At 40.2% G+C, this 21,836-nt stretch overlaps 1 protein-coding gene across 2 annotated transcripts in view; it reads left to right on the top strand.

Moving 5' to 3' along the window:
• Positions 1-21,836, top strand: part of adcy5 (adenylate cyclase 5) — an 88,336-nt gene that overhangs the window by 53,908 nt on the left and 12,592 nt on the right. The window contains exons 4-11 of one of the 2 annotated variants that reach the window (XM_071480890.1): positions 4,934-5,045; positions 8,405-8,532; positions 9,668-9,826; positions 9,915-10,056; positions 12,516-12,653; positions 15,821-15,843; positions 19,943-20,087; positions 20,890-20,987. In XM_071480890.1, the coding sequence (XP_071336991.1) occupies positions 4,934-5,045; positions 8,405-8,532; positions 9,668-9,826; positions 9,915-10,056; positions 12,516-12,653; positions 15,821-15,843; positions 19,943-20,087; positions 20,890-20,987 (945 nt within the window). Of the gene's footprint in view, positions 1-4,933; positions 5,046-8,404; positions 8,533-9,667; positions 9,827-9,914; positions 10,057-12,515; positions 12,654-15,820; positions 15,844-19,927; positions 20,088-20,889; positions 20,988-21,836 lie in introns of both variants that reach the window. The other variant, XM_071480882.1, reaches the window with a different exon arrangement.

Raw genomic sequence — 21,836 nt, 5'->3', positions numbered from 1 at the left:
CAACACTTCCTGTAACCATTTCAATTTTAAAGGCCCTAATGTTTCATTGGGTAGAAACCCTTTTTGAACAAGGCTTTTATTGTTGTGCTGCAGTAAATGCACTGTCCCATTTCCGGTTGCTGGTGTTTCTGTTGCTTACATGCTATTTAAATGTTTGTACATGACACAGTTACTGATTAATTTTGAGATGATGTTGAGATGAAGAAAGGCTCTTTTTCAATGTCTGTTTGCTGCAGGGTTTGTATTTACTTCTTTTCACTTTAGAAAACCATCTGGATTTCTGCTTCCTCCGCTCTGTGGTCCTCACTTACAGCTGAATCAATTACTGAAGGCTCTGTTTGTCCCGAGCCCAACATATAAACTGATCTGAAAACAAATACAGAGTCACATATTTGTCTCTGAGGCATTCATCTTTTTCTTGAGCATACTGTGCGGTTATCACTTTAAACCCTTACATGTCTGTGTTGTTATCAATTCTTGACAGACAAATGACTTGAAAGCATTTTTTAACCCTTACACTGCAGCTTTATTTATTTCATCAGATGCAAAATAACAAAATATCCAACATTCCTCTCCTGCGAGACTACAGGTCCTTTCAGTTCAGGATCTCCTCGCTAGTCACTGTCACTTACGGAAGCAAAAAAAAAAAAGCAAGTGACTCATCACTAATGTAGCCATTAAATGGGACTTAAAGACCCCTGGTCTTTTTCTCATACTCTCTCACTTTGTTTCTTTTGTAGCTCATCACCCACTGTCTTCTTTAAAGTGGGACGTGACCTTGCTCTCTGCAAGAGGAGAGATTGATAATCCATCAGGAAATCTCGGCATTATGTATTTGACTAAAAATAGATTTTGCACGTATAAGACGGGGAGGATAATCTAGTTTTTACACAGTCAAAATGGAACCTGTTATTGAATCTTAAAAGCTGCTATAGTAGAGAAGGTTTGTGATGTGATGTCTATATTATTTAGGGTTTTTTTTCTTGAACCACGCATCAGTCTTAATGAACTATTCTGCCCTACTCTGCCTGGATCCTTCGCTTAGACAAGTAAACACTGAACCAGTGAGTTTTCCGTCTTCAGCCATGGGACCGGCAGCTAATGTTAACTTTCGTGTGACTCAAAGCAAATTTTTATGCTTCAAGAGAATTTTCCTGCATTTTCAAACACAACCACAGTGATTGTGTATTGGACTCTGAGCACTTTGAAAACATGGACGACCTACAACTTAGTACTGCGTCTCTTTTGCAACACACAGTCATGCGTTAAGAGAACGCCATACCATGTTCCTTTTTGAACAGTGCAGCACTTTTCATGGATGTATGTTGGACTCACTCTCGGGTATTTTTTATGAATAAATGTTGATGATGTAGGGAAATTCAATTTACAAATATCCCATTAATAAAGTATTCTAACTGTGTAAAACTCTTTCAATGTGTGTATCCAGTAGCTACGTGTCGTTATCATAATCTTGGTTCAGTGCTAAGGCACAAGTCAGATGAATGTGTGTGGAAGTAGTGATGCAAATGTTGAGGTTCACTACAATTTGTTTTCTTTTTACTTAGGATATAAAGAGATTTTGTGGACATACATGTTAAAACAAGTGAACTAAAGCACTCATTGTGGACCACTGCTGCTTCCACCCAGAGTGATAGACCTGTTTCTGAGCTCAGTCACACTGGACACAAGTGTCTGGTTTCACTCGACCCCCGCCCCCTGCAAAAGTTCACAGGAACAATCAATTATTCTCAGAAATGTGTACCCCAGAGTGGGGACTCTTAATCCTTTTCAACTTGAGATCCAAATTGAGTAAATTTAGGAATCTTGAAGCCCAAGTTCATTAAAACACTTTAGTGCTTTTGACGTGTGGGCAGCCAGCAGAAAAGGTCTGTGAAGCCGGTAAAAACCTTGCCATAAAATGAGTTCCACATACCCAGAGTACAGCTCACTTTTACATGCATATAGGAACGTGAACTCCTGCAGGTCCAACCCACACATACTGTACAAACACACCCTGTCCTTGGCTGTGTAGCAGGCACCTACCCTGTGAGGTTCATGTGAGCTTGTTTAGTCTGAAGCCTTTGTTTATTCATAGCTTTTCTCTTCTTCTTCCTGCGGGTCTGTCTCAGAGATCCACCTCTACTCACATTCAAGATTCAATCATTTATTACCATTTCAATGAAACATTGATTGGATTTTATCTCGGTGTGTGTTCCAGACAGACAAATACAAATACCATACAAATGCACCTTGACAATACAGCAAACAGAAGTACTCTAACATCAGCATAAGCATATAAAAAAGATGAAAGATGTCAGATGCATTGATAAACTTGCTCGGAGACACATAGTCAGGAAATGGTTGCAATATCTGGCTTCACAAACTCAAACACCAACAATGCTGCCTGCTCTCATGTAGCTGGATAGAGTGTTGCCAGGTTGAACAATGTCCTGCTCAACTGGACAGGGTGGGTAAAACCCGTGAAAAGGTTTGGCCATGTTCCAAGTGTTGTTGCAAACAAAAGGGAATTAATTATTATAAACTGACCCACTCAGCAACACCATCAGCAGCTGCAGCTGCAGCAGTGTTAATTAAGGTAGGTCACTGTACTGAAACCCTTGACACTCGTCAAAAGTCTGACTCATAACTCAACACGCAGGCATGATACTGTACACTTGTTTTAGATTCAGTGTGACTCACACTTTCAGAGGAGCACTGGTACGGATGTGTCATATTAAGAGGATACTACTACTACTGTATATGTAAGAGCAGCGGTGGTGTGAAAAATCAGCAGAAAGGGCTTGTAAGGTCAGATTATGATGACTGACTTGTTAACTTGTGTGTGTGTATGTGATGGAAAGAGTCAGCTGACACAGATCAGCTGGTGGCCTGCTGCGCCTGAACTAACACGGTTCTCCAGTGAAATAATGTAAGTTCCTTTGTTTGACTGCCAGTTGGCCCACGCCTTGGGTGAAGGTGGATCTGTTCCAGTAAAGGTAATATGGCTAACGGGGAATATTGATGCTGTCTTTGCGGTTTGGGCCTTCCACAGATTGTTGGCACAAAGTTGGAAGCACACCATTAATATCTACATATTGTATCATTACTTCACAATGGGCCGAGTCAGTTTGTAGTCAGGGTTTCATACCACTTTCTGTTCATTGTAGCCTCCCTTTCTATTGTAGATCAGTTAGACAAATCAAGTTCATCTTCATCTTTATCACTCTCTCGTCAAGGTTGATATTGAATAATGAGGTCAGTAATTAGAAGGCAGCTGAATAAATGAGATAACGGTTGGAGGTGGATTTTCTATCACAGGTTGTTTTATGTTTGTTTGATCACTGGGGATCCCACAAGGAGCAGAGTGGAGCTGGTGAACTCTTGTCAAAGTTGCTGCGAGGAAGAAAGAGCTACGCAGTGTTGAGCTGCAGGAGACAGAGGGAAAGGTCTTTCCCTCTGAGTTATGAGACGTATGAAGTTCATCACATGCTTCATCCCAGGAGAAAATAGTGACCAGAGAATAAATATGCTTATTATTGAAGAAAGAAAATGTGGACTTTGTGTGGTAGAAGGTTGTGATGCTTCACAAAACAACTTGAGCCATTCAAGACAAGCTTGCTCGTGGGTTTTATCTCTAAGTGTTTTTGAGGCCAACCTGACTGTCTCCCACAGCTGCTGCTGAGCCTATTATTGTCTCTGCCTGCCAGCCTGCTCCCTTGGTCCTTTCTTTCTCAGAGAGATGAATTCAGCCCGGTGAGATCCTCTGTCCCGCTGCTGAGTAATGAAAATGCCTCGATCACAAAAAGACCTTTCAGTTTATCAGTATCGGTTTACCTTGTTCTCAGGGAAGGGAAGCTAATTTCTTACAAGTGCAAAGTTACTCGCAAATGTATTATGTCTCTCACACACACACACACACACACACACACACACACACACACACACACACACACACACACACACACACACACAATCTCTCCGTGCCATTTTGCCAGGGCAAGAACTCATTAGCACAAATGCTACATGAAGTACTTTTTTAACACCGGATAACATGCATTGTATTAGATTTAGAAATGAGTGTAAAAAGCAGCTAATCTCACACCTGTCAGCTCCATCAGTGGCTTCAGGGTACATCGTGACCAGAGTCATTCAGTCACCTCTCTCTGTTCCTGCCTGTGTTTAAACTCTTGTCTGGTGGATTAAGACTGGTTTTATAAGAGCAAGAGCGCTTTATAAATTCAGTAAAACATGCCAGTGGCAGTGGCCGTCAGAAGAACCAGGATCTTTTCTTGGTTTAAACACTGAGGGAACCAGCAGTGGACTGTTGCTGACTCATTATACATGAAGAACAAAGTAAAAAAACAAAGCAAAACAAAAACATAAAGGTCTGAATAAAATTCAGAAAAATCCAAATTGCTTCAAATAGTTGTGCATCTAGCAGCAGCAGAGTGGGTTCAAGACCACAGCTCCCAGTGCAGCTCCCATGCAGTGAGTCCAGTTCAAACTTCAGTCATGTTTTACAGCATAAGCAGTAGGCAGATTATTTAGCTGTGGAAAACATCAAGGAAATTCAATACAAAGCAAACTTAACAGCAGTAGATTAGAGGTAGAGTGCTGATGCAGTTATATGGTTGTCAGATGTCTCCGGCTGATTTTTAATCCTTCTCCGCCCCTGGTCAGACATCATGCTAGACTGAACAGTAATCGGTGGACTATCTCTCTGTAAGCATAACGCTGCTGTTGTTTGATTCTGATATTATCAGCACTTTGAAAAGTGCCATAAAAAGACAGGTCTGTGACAGAGACGCACATACCAAAGCCTGCTCAGTGCCTGATGTGGAAATACTCCTCATCCATCAGTCCTTCCAATCCAAATTACAATAAAGAATTAACAATGTTGAACTCTGTCTCTCTTGTCTTCGTGTTTCTGCAGCATCTTATTCGCAGACATCGAGGGTTTCACCAGTCTGGCGTCCCAGTGCACGGCGCAGGAGCTGGTGATGACTCTCAATGAACTTTTCGCCCGTTTTGACAAGCTGGCAGCGGTAAGGACACGATCACATGCATGTACGCACACAAACAGTGCTGATGTCTTAACTGTGTTTTGACAATGATGTTTTTTTTAGAGAAGAAAGCAGTCTTTAAAATGATTTATTAATGTCAGTGGGCAGGAAATACAGAAGTACATACAGTTTACCAATTCTATTATTCAGTGTCCAAGGGCAAACATTAATTAAACATGTCCTGTTCAGGCAGGATACTGTGTTACACTGTGTGTTAATTGAAAGCAGGTGCAGTTATACTTATGTGTAACATTAGTATAAGGTCAGACTAGTTGGAGCGTATTTCTGTGTGTCCTTCCTCCCTCTGGTGAGTGTGAGTGCGGTGAATAACTCACTCATTGAGAGTTATAGAATGACTCACCTCAGTAACACAGTGGTGGACTCACTGAACATCCTGCAGGTGATGGTGATGGACAGAGAAAGGTCACAAACTCACCTGCTTTTCCTGCGACCTGGCGTTTATTTGACCTGGGGCTGCAACAGCATCTGCAGTTGTGTGGATCTGTGGTTTGTCCACACAGAGGCATGTCGACCATGTGTGGCTCTTACATGTGACTGCTGCGCTGGGTATCAGGGTACTGGTTTGTTGTCTTCACAGAGTAGTGATGAAAACGTTTTCCATTAGTGCATAATGTTGCTGTTTCAAGGCTCATCTCTGGTGATAAAACCTGAAGCCTGGTGACAACCTGAACGTGCACAGACTAAGTAAATGCCTGATGGCCATGACACCATGAAACATTTGGCACTAGTTAGGAGCACAGACTCCCCAAACATCATGTTTCTGAGAGCAGACTAGAGGAGCACAGACTCTGTAAAGGGTGAGGGGCACTAGGGGAGGACGTGCTCTTTGAACCCTGGGTGTTCACTAGGAAACTGAAGCTGGTCAGGAGGAGCAGTGGCTGCATGGCAAATAAGACCTTGAGGTGGCATAATTCTCATCTTTCAGGTGTGTAAATCCAAATCCAAATCCAGTGCAGCTGCCCCACAGGAGGGGAACTCGGTGCTCCATTTATACTGAACAGTCCCTGACCTGTTGTCTTTGTTTAGCATCTGTACTGTTCAAAACCCAACCCAGCTGCAAGGCTGTGAAATATTTGGTGAACAATGGCACAGTCCATATCAGGTCACAACCTGTGGGTCGAGCTCTACCCAAGGGGTCACTTAAAAAATTGAAACAGGCCATGAGATGGTGAAAAGAGCACTAAAATAGAAAAAAAAACCACACACTTCTTTTTGAGCAAAATTGTCTTCCAGATTTTGTTTGTTGACTTTTTCCTTCATGAATTATTGGTTAATTTTACTCTCCTGAGGCCTCAGCAGCATATGAGATTGAACAATCTGAGAAGCTCATTCTTTGTGTGAACTTGCTTTGTTTTTAAAAATATTGGGAAACCAGTCATTTAAGACTACATTAACACTAACCTGGCTAAATGAAAAGCTTAGTTCTTGTGTGAGATGATGAGAACCATGCATTATCAACCTAAGCTGCTCTGCTGTGAGGGCATTCTCCTCCGTCTTAAACACAGCCGGGAACTTTATTTGGTCTTTATTTCATTGTGGTCACACATGAATACAAAAAAAAAATACAGATAAAACTTGCTCTAAGATTTCTATTTCCTCTCTGCTGTCAATATCCTGCAGCCACCTGTGTTCATAACACATTTCTAATATCTTATATCACAGCTTCCTGAGCAGCCCATTCATGAATATTGATATTTTTTCTTATTCAGAAGCCTCACTGTTTGTCCAGCCAGTGCTCAATGTATGCGATTTGTTTGTGAAAGGTGAAACCATGTGCTAATCAATATTTATGAGTGATACAGGCATAATGGCATTATAAACAAGAACCGTTGCTACTGACGCTTTTATGTCCATGCCAGATGTACCTTGTATCTCTGTAAAGCCATGTACACACACACACACACACCAACACACACACATGCACGCACGCACGCACACACACGCACACACACACACGCACACACACACACACACACACACACACACACACACACACACACACACACACACACACACACACATTCTCTGTCTGTGCTCTTTACACAGTGGGTCTTTTTGTATTTTCCCAGGGCCATGTGCTAGAGAGATACTCAGGTGGCTATCATGAGACGCTGTGTTCTCCAAGCTTAAAGGTCTTGTAACTGTAGTTCTGAGAAACAAGTGTGTTCAAGTCCCTGCTTTCCTCTAAAAGTATTGTTTATTGCATATACCTGATTGGAAAATATATACATTAATGTGCTGTGGTTTGGTTATTTTTGCGTGGTATTAAAATTACTATCCTAGAAATTAGATCACTTTTCCTGGAAACTCTCTCATTTATACATATCACAGCAGGAAGTGTGTTCATAATGTTTTTTTTTTCTTATTTGCTGTGGCTTTGCCATTGGCTGGAACCTATGGATTCACATTTTTGCTGAATAATTGAAGTCTAATTTCAAATCAAAACTGGAGAGTTAATAATAAAAAAACATTTATTTTTACTTCATACATTAGATGATGAGGTTGGGCATATTACCAATTCTGACTTAGAAGAACACAATCTCTGAGATGGAAAAAATACAATCGCACAGACAGAAAATATATTACACTCATAATTTCATCCTGTTTTTCAGAATAAGAATATTAATACATTGTAGAGTTAAAATAGGAGCATCTTTAAAGTAAGGCCTGACCTCAGGTTATTACTGGGTGCTGTGGCAGGGAAGGAATTCCATTGTTTCAATGGTTTGACATTTAGCCTTAGAAAGTTATTATTATTATTATTATTAGGCCTGTTTTACACCATAAACCCTTCACCTGTTGAATGCTGCTCTGCATTCTTGAGGAACTTATTATTCACAGATTTTGCACTTCACTTTGTTTCACACTTTGAAAATATTTTTGACACTTAGCTGCACTACAAGCTGCTCGTTTTAATGAGACAAGTGATTAAAAAAAACCATTCGTGCTGTAAAATTGATCCAGTTACAACAACATAGTAATTGCTAACTGCTTAAAGTGTTCTTGGCTACAGAACTTGCATGTTCATGGTTTGTAGAGAATATCTTTGTTTCACACAGTATTCCTCAGTACACAAATACACGCACACAAACAGATATACATGCATACTAAAAACCTCAGGCCCAACAGGTCCTACCCTACCACTTAAAACAGCCATTAATATGTAAGGATGAATGAACCTATGGTGTGTAAATAGAACAAGCTGTACAAGCCCCAAGGGAAGGAATGTGAAAGTGAGTCATTATGAAACCCCACACTGTGAATTCAATGTAAAAGCTGATGTACATTTTCAGTAAGTTGTCCTTTCTCCTCTCTGACAGGAGAACCACTGTCTGCGGATCAAGATCCTGGGAGACTGCTACTACTGTGTGTCGGGGCTGCCAGAGGCGAGGGCTGACCACGCCCACTGCTGTGTGGAGATGGGCTTGGACATGATAGAGGCCATCTCGTAAGTTAGCATGGTGATAATGTGGGAACAGTGTGGTGGTAATGGTAGCTCTTGCTTCCAGTTTGCAGCATGTCCAGTACAGTAGCAGGACAGTCTATGGGAAAACCACTGGTGATAAATGGATGTTTTCCAGATGTGGTTTTAATTGTACTTTATGGGAATTATAATGCTGTGGGAGTGGCAGTAAATAAACAACACTTGCTTTGCAGGAATACTTTCCTGTTAGCCAACAAGACTGACATCTGTTGTCATTCTCCTGCTCAGGGGTTGAGGTTACAGTTAAAGGTCGAGGCTGATACATCGACTGGTAGTAGTGAAGGATGGGAAACTTCTGTAACTCACTTCCTGAAGGGTCTGCATCCTCAGAGCGTTTTATTTTTTCCTGACAGAACCTCAAGTTTCTAAGCCTTTGTAGCTGATCTGAGTGACTCTGTTGTGTTAGCAGTTGGCATCATCCCCTCTATCAGTTCATCCATCATCCATTATCTCTTCCTGTTTATCTTATTCAGAGTGGCAAAGGTCTATGTGGGAAAAGTGTGACATTTTGGAAACAAATAAGGCTTAGTCCTTTTTTGTCAAGGGTTAGATGAGAAGATGCATCTCTGTCATCTAATCCACAACCTGCTTTAGGCAAATTAAGTGTCTGTTGTTGTGTCTCACAATTGCAGAAACATCACACACGTAATTCAACAGCCGTCCTGATTTGGTACACCTTATAGGGAATATATGTTAAAGGGAACTTACACCTAAGCCAAAACGTTTCTAAATCTAGCAACATATGTGCTAAGTTGGCAACACTGCAGGCTGTAAAAGTCCGCCTAATGGAAACTGTTTGTCCTAATTCTTTTTGAAGAGCAACGCCAATGGGGAAACTCCAACTCAGTCATGTGGCATTCATCCGAACAATGGTGGAATTATCATCACACAACTATGATCACTCAGTCACTCAGTCACTCACTGACATTTGGGATTATAGGGCCCCACTGTTGCGTCCATGTGACTTCCAAGCGAGAACAGGCATATCGTTAGCTGCATGGAAACTTTATCTAAAACACTGATGGACCACTGATCTCTGGGAGGTTATCACTTCTGGTAATCAAAGTTTGTTCGACTGATTGTTTGATGTTTCTTGCAGGCTGGTACGGGAGGTGACTGGGGTGAATGTGAACATGCGAGTGGGTATCCACAGCGGCAGGGTGCACTGTGGAGTGCTGGGACTCAGGAAGTGGCAGTTTGATGTCTGGTCCAATGATGTAACATTAGCCAATCAGATGGAGGCTGGAGGCAAAGCTGGGTATGTCGCTCCAGTTATGATCAAGTTCTAACTGTAAACCAGTCAGTGTGTGTACTGCCAGTGTTGATGTATGTTGTTCTCATTTCAGACGTATTCATATCACCAAGGCCACGCTGAATTATCTGAATGGGGACTATGATGTGGAGCCAGGAGCAGGGGGAGAAAGAAATGCCTACCTGAAGAAGAACAACATAGAAACCTACCTCATTGCGGGCTGCAGTCAGAAAAGGGTACACTCCTTGCTGTTGTTGGGATTTGCAAAGGCCTAAGTGCTCTCATAAAAATATACACCATATTAACAGCATTTTATTTATTTATTTATTTATTTATTATTTAAAGGTGTATAGGACGTGCAAAAACTCCAAGCTGACAGTCACATTGCCCTGACATATTACCACCTTGGGTATGCCATAAAACCAAAACAATGAATTAAAAGTCCCATACTGTGTAAAGTGATACTTCCATGTCTATTTTGATTATAAAGCAGGTTCTGTATTCATACTGTGAAAATATCAAAGCCTCAGTCCACAGACAAATGCGTACAGCCTTGATTCAGGAACTGAGCCTTAAAACGAGCTGTCAGGAATTCTGTAACTTTGTGATGTCACAACAGAGCAGTTACTGCTCTCAGCCATGTCCCAAGCCCCGCTCACCTGCACCCACCATCCAACCTTGCAGGATTTGGTTTCTCTGAGTGTTTACTTGTAATATGCTGTATTTGTATTAAATCACTCAGAAAACAGTCAGCCAATCAGAAGGGTGGCTCAGAGCCTGTCCTCTGATTGGCTCACCGACCTGTTGTTACGAGAGCTCCAGAGAGAAGCCTGAGAGAGGAGATGTACAACTACATTGAGATGGTGTTTGGGACTTACGGATATCAACACTTCTTTTGAGGGATAATTTACTTTTGTCCGTCTCTATAACCCCTTTAACATTACATTTATTCATTTATTTCAGTTTAACTCTAAAGATGAATCTAACCCTTTAGAATAAGCCTCAAATATATCTATCTATTTTGAAAAGAACAACAGGTGAAAGCTAGAAGGAAAAAAAACAGAGCAATAACTCTAAAAAATGTCTAAAAATACCATTTGCTCTGCAGACTTTCTGTAGCTTCACCATTTATTTTCTTGAAAGGTTTGATCAACAGCCTCAGGCCTGATGTATGTGTATTAAGGCTTGAAAAAACACAGTGTAACTATTGCACATATCAGTGTTTATAAAGTGGGATTCTGTCCCATCTGAAGTGTGTTTCTGAGAGGAATGAATTCATATCTGCCTCGCTGCATGAGCTCCAGTTTGTTTATGACTGTACTGCTTTTATCAGCTGTCTCTGTCCTCCAGCACTATCACAAGCTGTGATTATAGATAGCATGTCATGTGAAGTGATATCTTCCTCTCACTTTGCTGCTCATGCTGTGAGACAGAAGGAAGATTGTATAATCTAATTTGTGTGGTTACTTTTAATATTCTTATTTTTGAAAAACAAAAAATACATCCTAGAGACCTTACGTAGTCTCAGTAATATCAGATCTGCAAGAAATAAAATACAGATACAGGTCCCAGATTACAGACTGAATCTCCAGAAACCATCTTTCCAACACAACACCAGAAGCTGAAACTGATTGTATTTCTGGAGCACACAAAAACAGCGCTACAGTTTGATGCTTTCACTTACTGCCTCTCACAGTTTGGTGAGTAAAGAGATGTTTAACTTTGGTGTCTGTAATGCGAGAAGATTCTCCTCTAGCAGTGCTGTTTTGCTTATGTTCACCCACCTGTCCCTCAAAGTAACATCCTCTCACTTATCATAACTTTAAGCCTTGCTCAAATTTAAACAATTGTCATGAAGAGGGAAATGAATTGTACAGACTAAAACCAATTTTTGTACCAGGCTGTAAACATGTTTATTCCTGCTGTAAAGTTGGTTATTTTTTGGCACTTCAGTGTTGGCTTCATTTTTCAGCCCTGCAGATTCCTGCCTTGATACAACACAACCATTTGTCTTTCAAAATTTGCGATATATGAAGTAACTATGACTGTCAGGAGTAAAAAGTACAAAATTTCCTCCTGAATTCAGTGGAGTAGAAGTTCAAAGTAGTGTTAAATAGAAATATTCAACTAAAGTACAAGTGCCTCAAAAGAGAACTTGGAATAAAGGTACTTTACCACTGGAGGTAATCAATCAATCAATCAATCAATCAATCAATCAGTCAGTCAATCACAATACTTATTGATGCCCAGGGGGAAATTAAGTTATGTTACTGTTGTTCCATCAAGTGTAACAGAAAAAATAGAGAATAATGTAAGAGGCAAAAACTAAAGATAAAATAAATATAAACATAAAAAATAGAAATAAAAACATAAAATGTAAAAATGTCCTTAAATTACGATGTAAAAATATACAGTATAAATATAAATGTCACAGTATTATAGGGAGGTAATTGCCCAGATTTAAAATTGCACTTGTATTGGAATATTGCACTCAGCTGAATAAACGGTGCATATAAATAAATTCTTCATGTGCATTAGAGACAGGATTGTCAGCTGGACTGAATCCTGCCAAACTAAACCAAAGAACCAGATTTTGTGTCTGTAAATAAAATGTATCTTTTGTTTGTTTCTGTAGGTCTGTCAGCATGTGATGAATATATTCTGTTGTCCTTTCCTGTGTCTGCATCTCTCACAGAAAGAGGAAAAGGAGATGATAGCCAAAATGAACCGACAGAGGACCAATTCTGTCACCCACAACAGCGGCCACTGGACCGACCGTCCGTTCTACAACCATCTGGGCGGGAACCAGGTCTCCAAGGAGATGAAGAGGATGGTGAGGAAAATTTAAAAAGTGGTTATTATTATAAGTGTCCTGACCGTCTGCTATGTAGCATTTCTGTTATGCCCGTCAGTGTTATTGGAGTGCCACAGCCAGGTGACTCTTTTGCCAATATCTGATCTCAGCTTTCATTTGGAGATGAACCCACCTCATTGTTAATACCCATAATCCTTTGATCTGCAGTCCTGATAAGCAGAAGGACGGCCCTTCATGGCACACACTGCCTCTCACACATCACCTCGTGCTCTGAGAGCAGCACTGAAACTGGTACCACAACAAATTATTGGTGCACTGCTGCCAGCTGAGCAGCAAAAAAAAATAAAATAGACCAGCTCCGGTCTGGGGTCATGGAGCATTAACCACAGAAGGATACTGCTATCAAGCTGCATTATGGGAAGTGTAGGATCCAGTGGACTAAAAGTCAGGATATCTCATCATCTACATCAGTTTTGATCACTGGTGTCTCGATGTGTCTCTCACGATTCCAATTACACGATGGACTCAGTATAAATACCTGGAGTAGCCCTTTAATGATTTGTGTCATGAGAACATTTTGGCCGTAGGGAAGTTGAACACACTTCTTGTGATTCGTTTTGGATAGAAAAATGTAATGTTATGAATACTACAACATACGTTCTGTATGAAGCTGACAGGTGAGTGATGTTGCCAATACGACTGAGCAAACAAAGAAAAGAGTGCCACCTACTGAAATTCAGAAAGAAGCAAAGTGATTTCAGTCTGATTTATACCCAATGTTTTGGATAGAAAAAAAGAAACACTACAGTTAAGACTGCTCATATTTAAAAAAGAAAAAAAAATCTCAAAAACAGGCTGTTGTTCTGGATGAGGGCATTCAATTACTGGTCCTGACATCGTGTCAGAGGCTGCTGTGTGTGTGTGTGTGTGTGTGTGTTCTCTATATTTTTTGTTTGCCCAACATCAGATGTGTCTGTGTTTTCTTTACGCCCTGACTCACAAAGTCCTTTCAGAGTTTGCAGAAACATTTGTGCTTTTGACAGCAACTTTATTTGCCACAGTTCAGTCTGTCTTCACCCTCAGCCTCCATTGTCCCTCTGCTTATCACTGTCTCCCTCTCTATCTCAGTAGCACTCATTAATCACCCAGGAAGCTGTGAAGATAAAACAAGTTGTAGAGCGTGAAGAGTCAAAGACGTGCAGAGGGCATGAGGGAGAAATTTTTATATCGATGGCAGGGAGGCAGGCAGGGAGGGGGTGTTGTGGATGGATGTTCTGTGTTTTTTGTTTTTTGTCTATCCACACACAGACGGTGCAGAGCACTGAACTGTGAATGACTTATGAGGCATCCAGGGTTTTTACACAAGTGCTTTCTTTTTCTACTGTTTACTCAACTGCTTTCACAAGTTGAGAGGAGGAGAGGAAATGGTGGAACGAGCAGGAGCACCAACATTTCAGCTTTTACCTTCCGCTCTCTGTTGCAGTCCTTGCACATAGAATCCAGCTCGGCTTCATTCACTTTTTCATCCACAAGAGGGAGCCAGAGAAACACATTGTAGTAACAGTTCAACGTGGACATGAATCCTGAACACTCACTAGACATGGGCCTGAGGGTCAGGGGCCCCAAAGCCAGAGCCTGTGATTTGAAATGAACATGTCGTGTTGGAAAGTCAGAGAGCTCAGTTCAAAGTAGGAACATCCTGATCACATTTTTTATTCTGTTTTTCCTTCATATTACAGCTGCATACTGAGACAGTTGCAGTTACATTTCACTAGAATACATTAAGATCGGTCAAGGTTTTTAAATCCAAAGAGCTGAATAGCTCTTCTTTAAGAAAATCTAACCCGCATCAGGCGTCCTCTCAGGGTTCCTTTGCGATGACATTGTTAAGAAGAAGATACCAATTTCTGAATGAAGTAGAAGCAGAGACGGAGCATTGCATGATTATTGAAGTTGAATCGTGGGCTCAGATTATCATCAGTCAAAACAATGGTGGCAAATGATGAATCTGCTCACAGTTTTCCTGACAAACATCAAGAATAGTGCACTAACAGACTCCAGCGCTGCATTTTTACTCGAGAGCATTTTTGGAGAAGAAAAAGTGAAACTCATCCAAGTTTTACGTCTTATTGTAATGACTGGTGAACCGCAGTCTTTGTTTCTTGCTGTGCTGAGCTGAGAACGGATGGGATAAGAATAGAGCGCTGCCAATCTTCAGCCCAGTTTGACGCAAATATATTTCACTTTGAGCCCACGCCTACTTGGTTTTTTTCCCTGCTCACTTGCTTCCAGCCACAGGCAGCCTTTCCCTTCATACCTCCTGCTTCATTTCATTTTCTCTGGCTCGTACTAATTATTTATGTGAGCTAGTTAGTTCTCGGAGGCCTGATGTTATGTCATCAGGAGAAGAGCTGTTATTTTCAAAATTATAACGGCGGTGTTGAATGTGATAATTACTATTAAATTGAACAAGCAGATGTGCAGTCAGGGGGATGATTGGTGGGCTTAACTCAGTTTTTTATTAGTGATAAAAAAGATGATTTGTGGTAACGTTCAGTAGAAGTTACAGTGATACCAAAACTTTAAATGTCAAATAAATCATATGTTAATTTGTTATTTAAACAAATTAGTCTCTAGATGATTCATCTACAATCTTAAAAGTGTGTGGGCATCACTGTAAAAGTTACTGCTGAGCTGCCTTTCATCAGCTGAGCTGATATAATTCCAGCAGATGAGCTGGGAGATTTCTGTGCTGCTGCGAACAATTATTTTTCATCTGCTCATTATTCATGATTTAGCAGTTATCATTATCTTCTTTCTGAAAAAAATATATCTGAAAAAATGCTTGTTAAAAGTTTCCAGAGTCCAAAGTGAACTTTCAAATTAGTTGTTTCGTCCAAACAACCGTGAAGAACACAAATTTGTTTAATATAAAGCAGAGACAGGCAGAAAATCCTCATATTTGGCATTCGCAGTTAATCAATTAAAAAAAAAAAAAAAGAAACATTCTGTCAATTACTAGAGATTTGTAAATCTTTGCCAGTTTTGGGGTAAAATAAAGCCCAATCTGGCTCGAAATGGGTAAAAAATAAAGCTTCCAGTTGCTGCTGTCAGACTGTTGGAAGCTGCCATTTCCTGCTGTTCATTTATTTGTATTTTTTGCTGTTCTCTTCTCTGTCTTGCAGGGTTTTGAAGACCCCAAGGACAAGTGAGTAGTGACTGCCCTTCAACATTGTTGTTTCTTCCCTCTCATCCCGCACTTGTTCTTACTTTCTCCGACATACTAGGCAGAGAATTTTTTTCATAGACTCAATGGTACAGTGGCCCTGAGAGCTCAACGCTCAACTGCAACGTAAGAAAACACTTGCAAACAGACAAAACACAAACAAATTCACAAATCATCGTCATCAATTTGACAACACAGCCAAATACACAAACATGTCCATTTTCATGTGTTCTCTAAGTCGCAGTGTGTTGACCGCTCAAGGCCACCGTACAATGGCCGACTTTGCAATCAATAGCAAAAAGGAGCCCTGAAAGGAGTCAGAAATGGCATAATGACTTTAATGACACTGTATGAGTCAAAGTGGACATCACTGTGAATTTGTCGACACGGCTGTTTCCATTCTTTCCACTCCATAGTGGAAAACACATTAACATCAGCGGTGCTGAAGTGTTATGAGAGACTTAATGCTGTAGCTGCTTATTGCTGATGTAAATACCCATTAAAATGCTTTGCAATTTGCATAAACAAAGCACAGACGGTAACATTAAAGTGCTGTGCACCTGGATACCAAACATCTAGAGGATGTTACGAGGTCTGTGCATACAAGTTGAATGGTTTTAATTAAGTTTTCAACCTGTTTCTGCTTCAGGATGATACAAAAACAAATAAAAAAGTCTTTATTTTCTGTTGGGAGTCAGGTCTGCACCTCACCTGATGCACATCAATACATCGAACACCCTAGGAAGATACAGGGGCTAGACAGAATTTGAAAATTTGAGTTTAGAAGTAATCAAATCACTATTGCAAAGGCCCAGACCATAATGTTAAAGGCCCTTCGCTCATTCTCTCCTTGTCGGTGCTGGTCTCTCTGGTTTGAAGTGGGGGCGGCTCAGCTGGGAAAAAAAAACTGAAGCCAGTGAGGGCAACATCTGAATACAAATCAGCTGGTTCTGGGGGGTGTTTTTCAGTCATTCAGGCTAGATCAAACCAGACCCCTGCAGACCTGATGGAGCAGATTACTGCTTGCAAGTTTGTGTTTGATTTTAAAAAAATAATGCCTGAGGATATATCTCCCTCAACTTTAACTTTGATGGTTGTTTATTCAGTCGTAAATATTTAATGTTTGAGAGAAACACTTAGACACACACAAAGTTTTCAGGGGTTTTAAAAAAGAGTCATTTTGCAAACACTACATCACATCTGGCTCAATTAAGCTCCATTCAGCTTTCATTCGTTGGTTAGTTTTAACTCGAGATCACTTTGCTGATGTGGGAACTTTGTCTGTCATGTGTTGTCTTGATTTCTGAGACTGTTCGTGTGGACAATGAAGTAATTTTGCAGCTTTTGTAACTGATGCAACCATGATTTGGCCTCTTTGGGAAGCGTAAAGTCATCTCATGTTACCATAGAAACCCAGATATGAAGTTCATGATTGGCAGGCAGGTTTTATAGCTGGTAACTGCTGCTGATTGGTATTCAACTTAATAACGCCCACCTGTGTCTCAGTGTTTGTAACTGTGATGAAGTTCTGTCAGACGTTAAGTTCAGGAGGCGTTTAAATCATTTTGTCTGAATTCGAAGACGATTTTGTCGATCTGCTGTCAGATAGACAGATGTTCATAAAGTGGTGCAGCGAGCTGTCACATCCAGAACATAAAAGTGTCTGTCAGTGATCAGAGAGCTGCAGTCATTTGAGTGAAGCAGCTGTCCTCCTCCTCCTCTCCTCCCAAACTGTTCTGTATCCGTGAGTTTGCTCTGACATCACACTGAGCCGCTGCTCCGGGCTGCAGCGCAGATCCTGCCTCTTATGCACACTGATAGCTTTTGAGAGGGTGTGCATGCTGTATTTTTGTCATGCTGTACTAGAAAGCATCACTACATTTAATCAGGAGGAGGTCATCTCTGACCAGCAGCTGTAAATGTTAACCATGACCTCAGGCAAACAAGTCAGGAGTGAAAAATGCTTCTTAAACTGCTGCAAAAATTCCTCTTTGCTACTATATTAGGAGCTTAATCGCCAAGAATTAAGACTTAATTCAGGGACGAGTCCATCGCTCTGGGGTTAAGACATCAACAATGAACCACAATTCCCCCAGTTTGATGCTGACTGGGGATGTTTGTTTCTCCCTCTCCCTCATTTCACTACTCTCTATCATAAAGGCTTAAAATGCCAAAAAAAAAAAAACTTTTTTAAAAGTATAAAAGACTTATAATCAGTCATCACACACACTACAGTAAACGTAACAATAAAAAAAAAAAACCCAAAGTCAATAGTCTATGTATGAAGTAGTGATTGAGGCTCAGGGTGAAGCAAAATGACACATGTAATGTGTCATTTTGCTTTTCTAATGCATCACCAAAACATTTTCATAGAAAACCTTATTAACTGTAAACTGTGGTGATCAGCGTCTTGTCGCACCAGGAAACAACAGTTTCTGTGTCAATGGAAACATAAAGAGTAGATGAGTTTGCAGTTTTTCAATCGATTTAAAACCAACCTGCTCCTTCTGAGAAAACTGAACACTTTATGGCACAAGTTAGATTAAAAACAGTTACACTTTAAAATAAATGTTATTTATTATCATTTATATCTATTAATGTTGTTAAAGCCATTATATGTAGAATCTATGTATCTATGTAGAATTCTTATTTTTTGTTTGTAGATTTTTTTTTTTTTTTTAAATAAGTGTCACAGAGTCCAAGACAAATTCCCAACAAAAAAGAAATAGAAATAGAAATAGAAAGCCTTTATTGTCATTGTATTGCAAAAAATTACAATGAGATTAAGAGTTACTCCATATGGTACTACAAGCAAAGGAAACAGACACACAGACATGCACATTTCAAACAGGTTAAAACAATAACAAGTAGATAATTATAAAAGTGACTGAATCTACATTCATTTTTTTCTATCCGTGCAATATTAATTTCTAGTCTTTTTAAAGTGATATTTAAAGTGCATCTTATCTAAATGAACATGACAAAACTTTTAAAGCTCCTCTCCAGACATGTTTTAAGACATATACAATACTAATAAAATATGAATACATAAGCTCAAATCTATTGTAATTTTGTTATTATGGAAAAAAATCCACTCTATGCAAACATTTGACTATGAGACACAAGATGTCTCCTGCTGCAGAAAAGTTCATGCTCAGTGTGTGAGCACTGAGGGCTCATTTGTCCACATCACAGTTCGCAAAAAACCTTTTTTAGTGGAAGAGGGTTTTAAGACGCATCCCACATTTATCAAGCTCTCATCATATCATGTTTTTTCTCTGTGCACTGACTCGACAATAGGCTCCTACACACACACACACACACACACACACACACGCACGCTTGTACTTCTGTCTTTGTGAGGACACTCATTGACATAATGCATTCCCTAGCCTCTTACCCTAACCTTAACCATCACAACTGAGTGCCTAACTCTGACCCTGACCCTGACCTTAACCTAAACCTAATTCTAACCATAACTCTAAAACCAAGTCTTAACCCTCAAAATGTGATTTGAAGGTGTCTCAAAAAGTGAGGACCGGCCAAAATGTCCTCACTTTCCCAAAATGTCCTCACTCTGTTGGTAAAATACTTTTTTTGGTCCTTTGGTCCTATGTAGCAAGTACAAGTACACACATACACACACACACACACACACACACACACACGATCACTGCGATTATTATACAGTAGCATGATGTCTCCATCAGCTGATTAGTTCTTGTCAACAGGGCCAATCAGTGTAAGTGACACTTTGCAGATTTAGTGTTTAGTCCAAGGTGAACTGGCTCATCAGAGTCTTTTGGGATCGAGGGGAGTACTGGTTATTTAGGTCAATTGCTCCTTTTCACTTTGCATACTATTACCTAAATGATACTGCACCTCAGGGTGCAGTTGGCTGTAAGGGTGGTTATTCAACAATTATGGATGATTTCCATTTAATTTACAGTTGGGGGGTTAGCTGCTCAGTTACAGGTGTTCAGTTTCTCTGGCAGTAAAATCTAAAGAGCCTTTTCCAGTTTTCTTGAGATGTAAATGTCAACCAGTCTCATCTTGTTTTATTCAGGCATTTCATTTTTAGAAACACACAGGAGAACCTGAACCCAGAGGACGAGGTGGACGAGTTCCTGGGCCGAGCCATCGACGCACGCAGCATCGACCGTCTGCGCTCTGAACATGTCAAAAAGTTCCTGCTCACCTTCAGAGAGCCAGATCTGGAGAAAAAGGTTAGGACACACACACACACACACACACACACACACACACACACACACACACACACACACAGTAATACACATTGTGACACACACTGTCAATATAGCAGTAAATAATTAGCCATGACAAGCAATCGTCCCTGTGCAAAAAGCCTCTTGTCTACCAGCCTCAGTCTGAGTCGCACTTCATTCCTGCACCAACGTGCAGAGCTATTTTTAAGACTCATGAAGCAGGTCCAAGGAGACAACGTCAGTGTTATGTACCAGTATCTACGGCGTATATGTCAGCCAGGTGGTAATAAGAACTAACAGGACAGAAATTATATGGATCATTTTGGTTTGCAACCTGTGTCTCCAACACATAGTTTATCCTACTTTTGTCTAAATGTTGGTCACAAAAAATCCTCATCAAAAGCATTTGTTTATGCATTTGTTTCAGCCAATGTATTTTTATTCATTGTTTTTATATCAGCCTCGAAAACCCAGCATCATTCAGTGTTTAGTCTTAGTCCTTGAGTCCAAGTCAAGTCTGAAGTCTTCATTAGTCAAGAGACAGTCTTTCAGTCTGAATGCTGATCTTAAAAATAACAGCATCTCAACATCTGGGATCTGGAAGTCTCAAGTATATGAGAGTATTATGGCCACTGCTCCCAGATTTTGAGAATAAGTATGAAACATTTTGAAAGAAAACTTATTTCAAGCATGAAGCTATTGATTTTTTAAGATCTTTTTTTTGTTGGGTACGCAATGCAAGAAAATCTTTGTCAAATGTTGAAATGCTGTTTCTCTCTCCTCCTCTCTTTCCATCCTGCAGTACTCCAAGCAGGTGGACTCGAGGTTCGGGGCTTACGTGGCCTGCGCCTCCCTCGTTTTTCTCTTCATCTGCTTCATCCAGATCGTCATTGTGCCACCGTGAGTGAAAACCACTTCAGACAACAGTTCCTCACTGAAATACACAGCCATCACCAACTCACATTGTTGTGACTGAATGACAGTCATTTGGCTCCTCACAGACATTTTGGTGTCATTTTACCAACAGCAGGACTAACAGCTGCTAGAATCATCCATGCGTCATCGTCATGCTAACACCACCATCCGCCGCTTTAAGTAATCGCAAGTGAGAAAATAAGAACTTGTGACAACAACAACAATCAAATATAAAATGATAAATGACAGAGGGAATCCGGGAGTGTGTAAAGTGGATCGTTCAGATTTATGTGCAGTTTGATGCAGAAAATATTTCGATAACACAGAGTTTTTCATTTCTATAGAAAGTGAGTGTAACAGACAAAAGAATCAGTGTAGAGATGAACAGGCTGCGTGACTGCAGACAGGAAACAGTGTCGACGATACAGATTTCATAAGGTTCAAGGTTTAGAATGAATGATTCTCATAATAACTAAAAAATAAACTTTTATTACTAAAACTTTGTTTTTCTTACTGTGAGTAGCAGAATCAGCCCACTATTGCTCAAAAATAATGCATGTGTGTGTTAACACTGGTCAGCCAGGGACATGCGAATAAAGACTTATTGATTCCCGATGAATTAAAATCAAATTCTGGTTTGGGGAAAATTTTTGGCCATAATGTTGGTTGTGATAAGATTTTAGTGATGAGAAAAATGAGACTTCAATAGTGACCCTTTAAAAGAAAAGAAGTTATGGTGCAATAAAATAAAGTCAAGTTGTTTTTTTTCACAGAACCTGGTAACCCAAAAGTTGTCCTTATTAATGACTTATTTTTTCTAATAAAGATTAATGA

The sequence above is a fragment of the Trachinotus anak genome, unplaced genomic scaffold (assembly GCF_046630095.1).
Source record: "Trachinotus anak isolate AG129_WGS33_773 ecotype Australia unplaced genomic scaffold, CSIRO_AGI_Tana_v1 ptg000001l, whole genome shotgun sequence".
Classification (NCBI taxonomy): Eukaryota; Metazoa; Chordata; class Actinopteri; order Carangiformes; family Carangidae; genus Trachinotus; species Trachinotus anak.
Note: the sequence above shows the minus strand (reverse complement) of the source record. Positions and strands in the feature narration are given on the sequence as shown.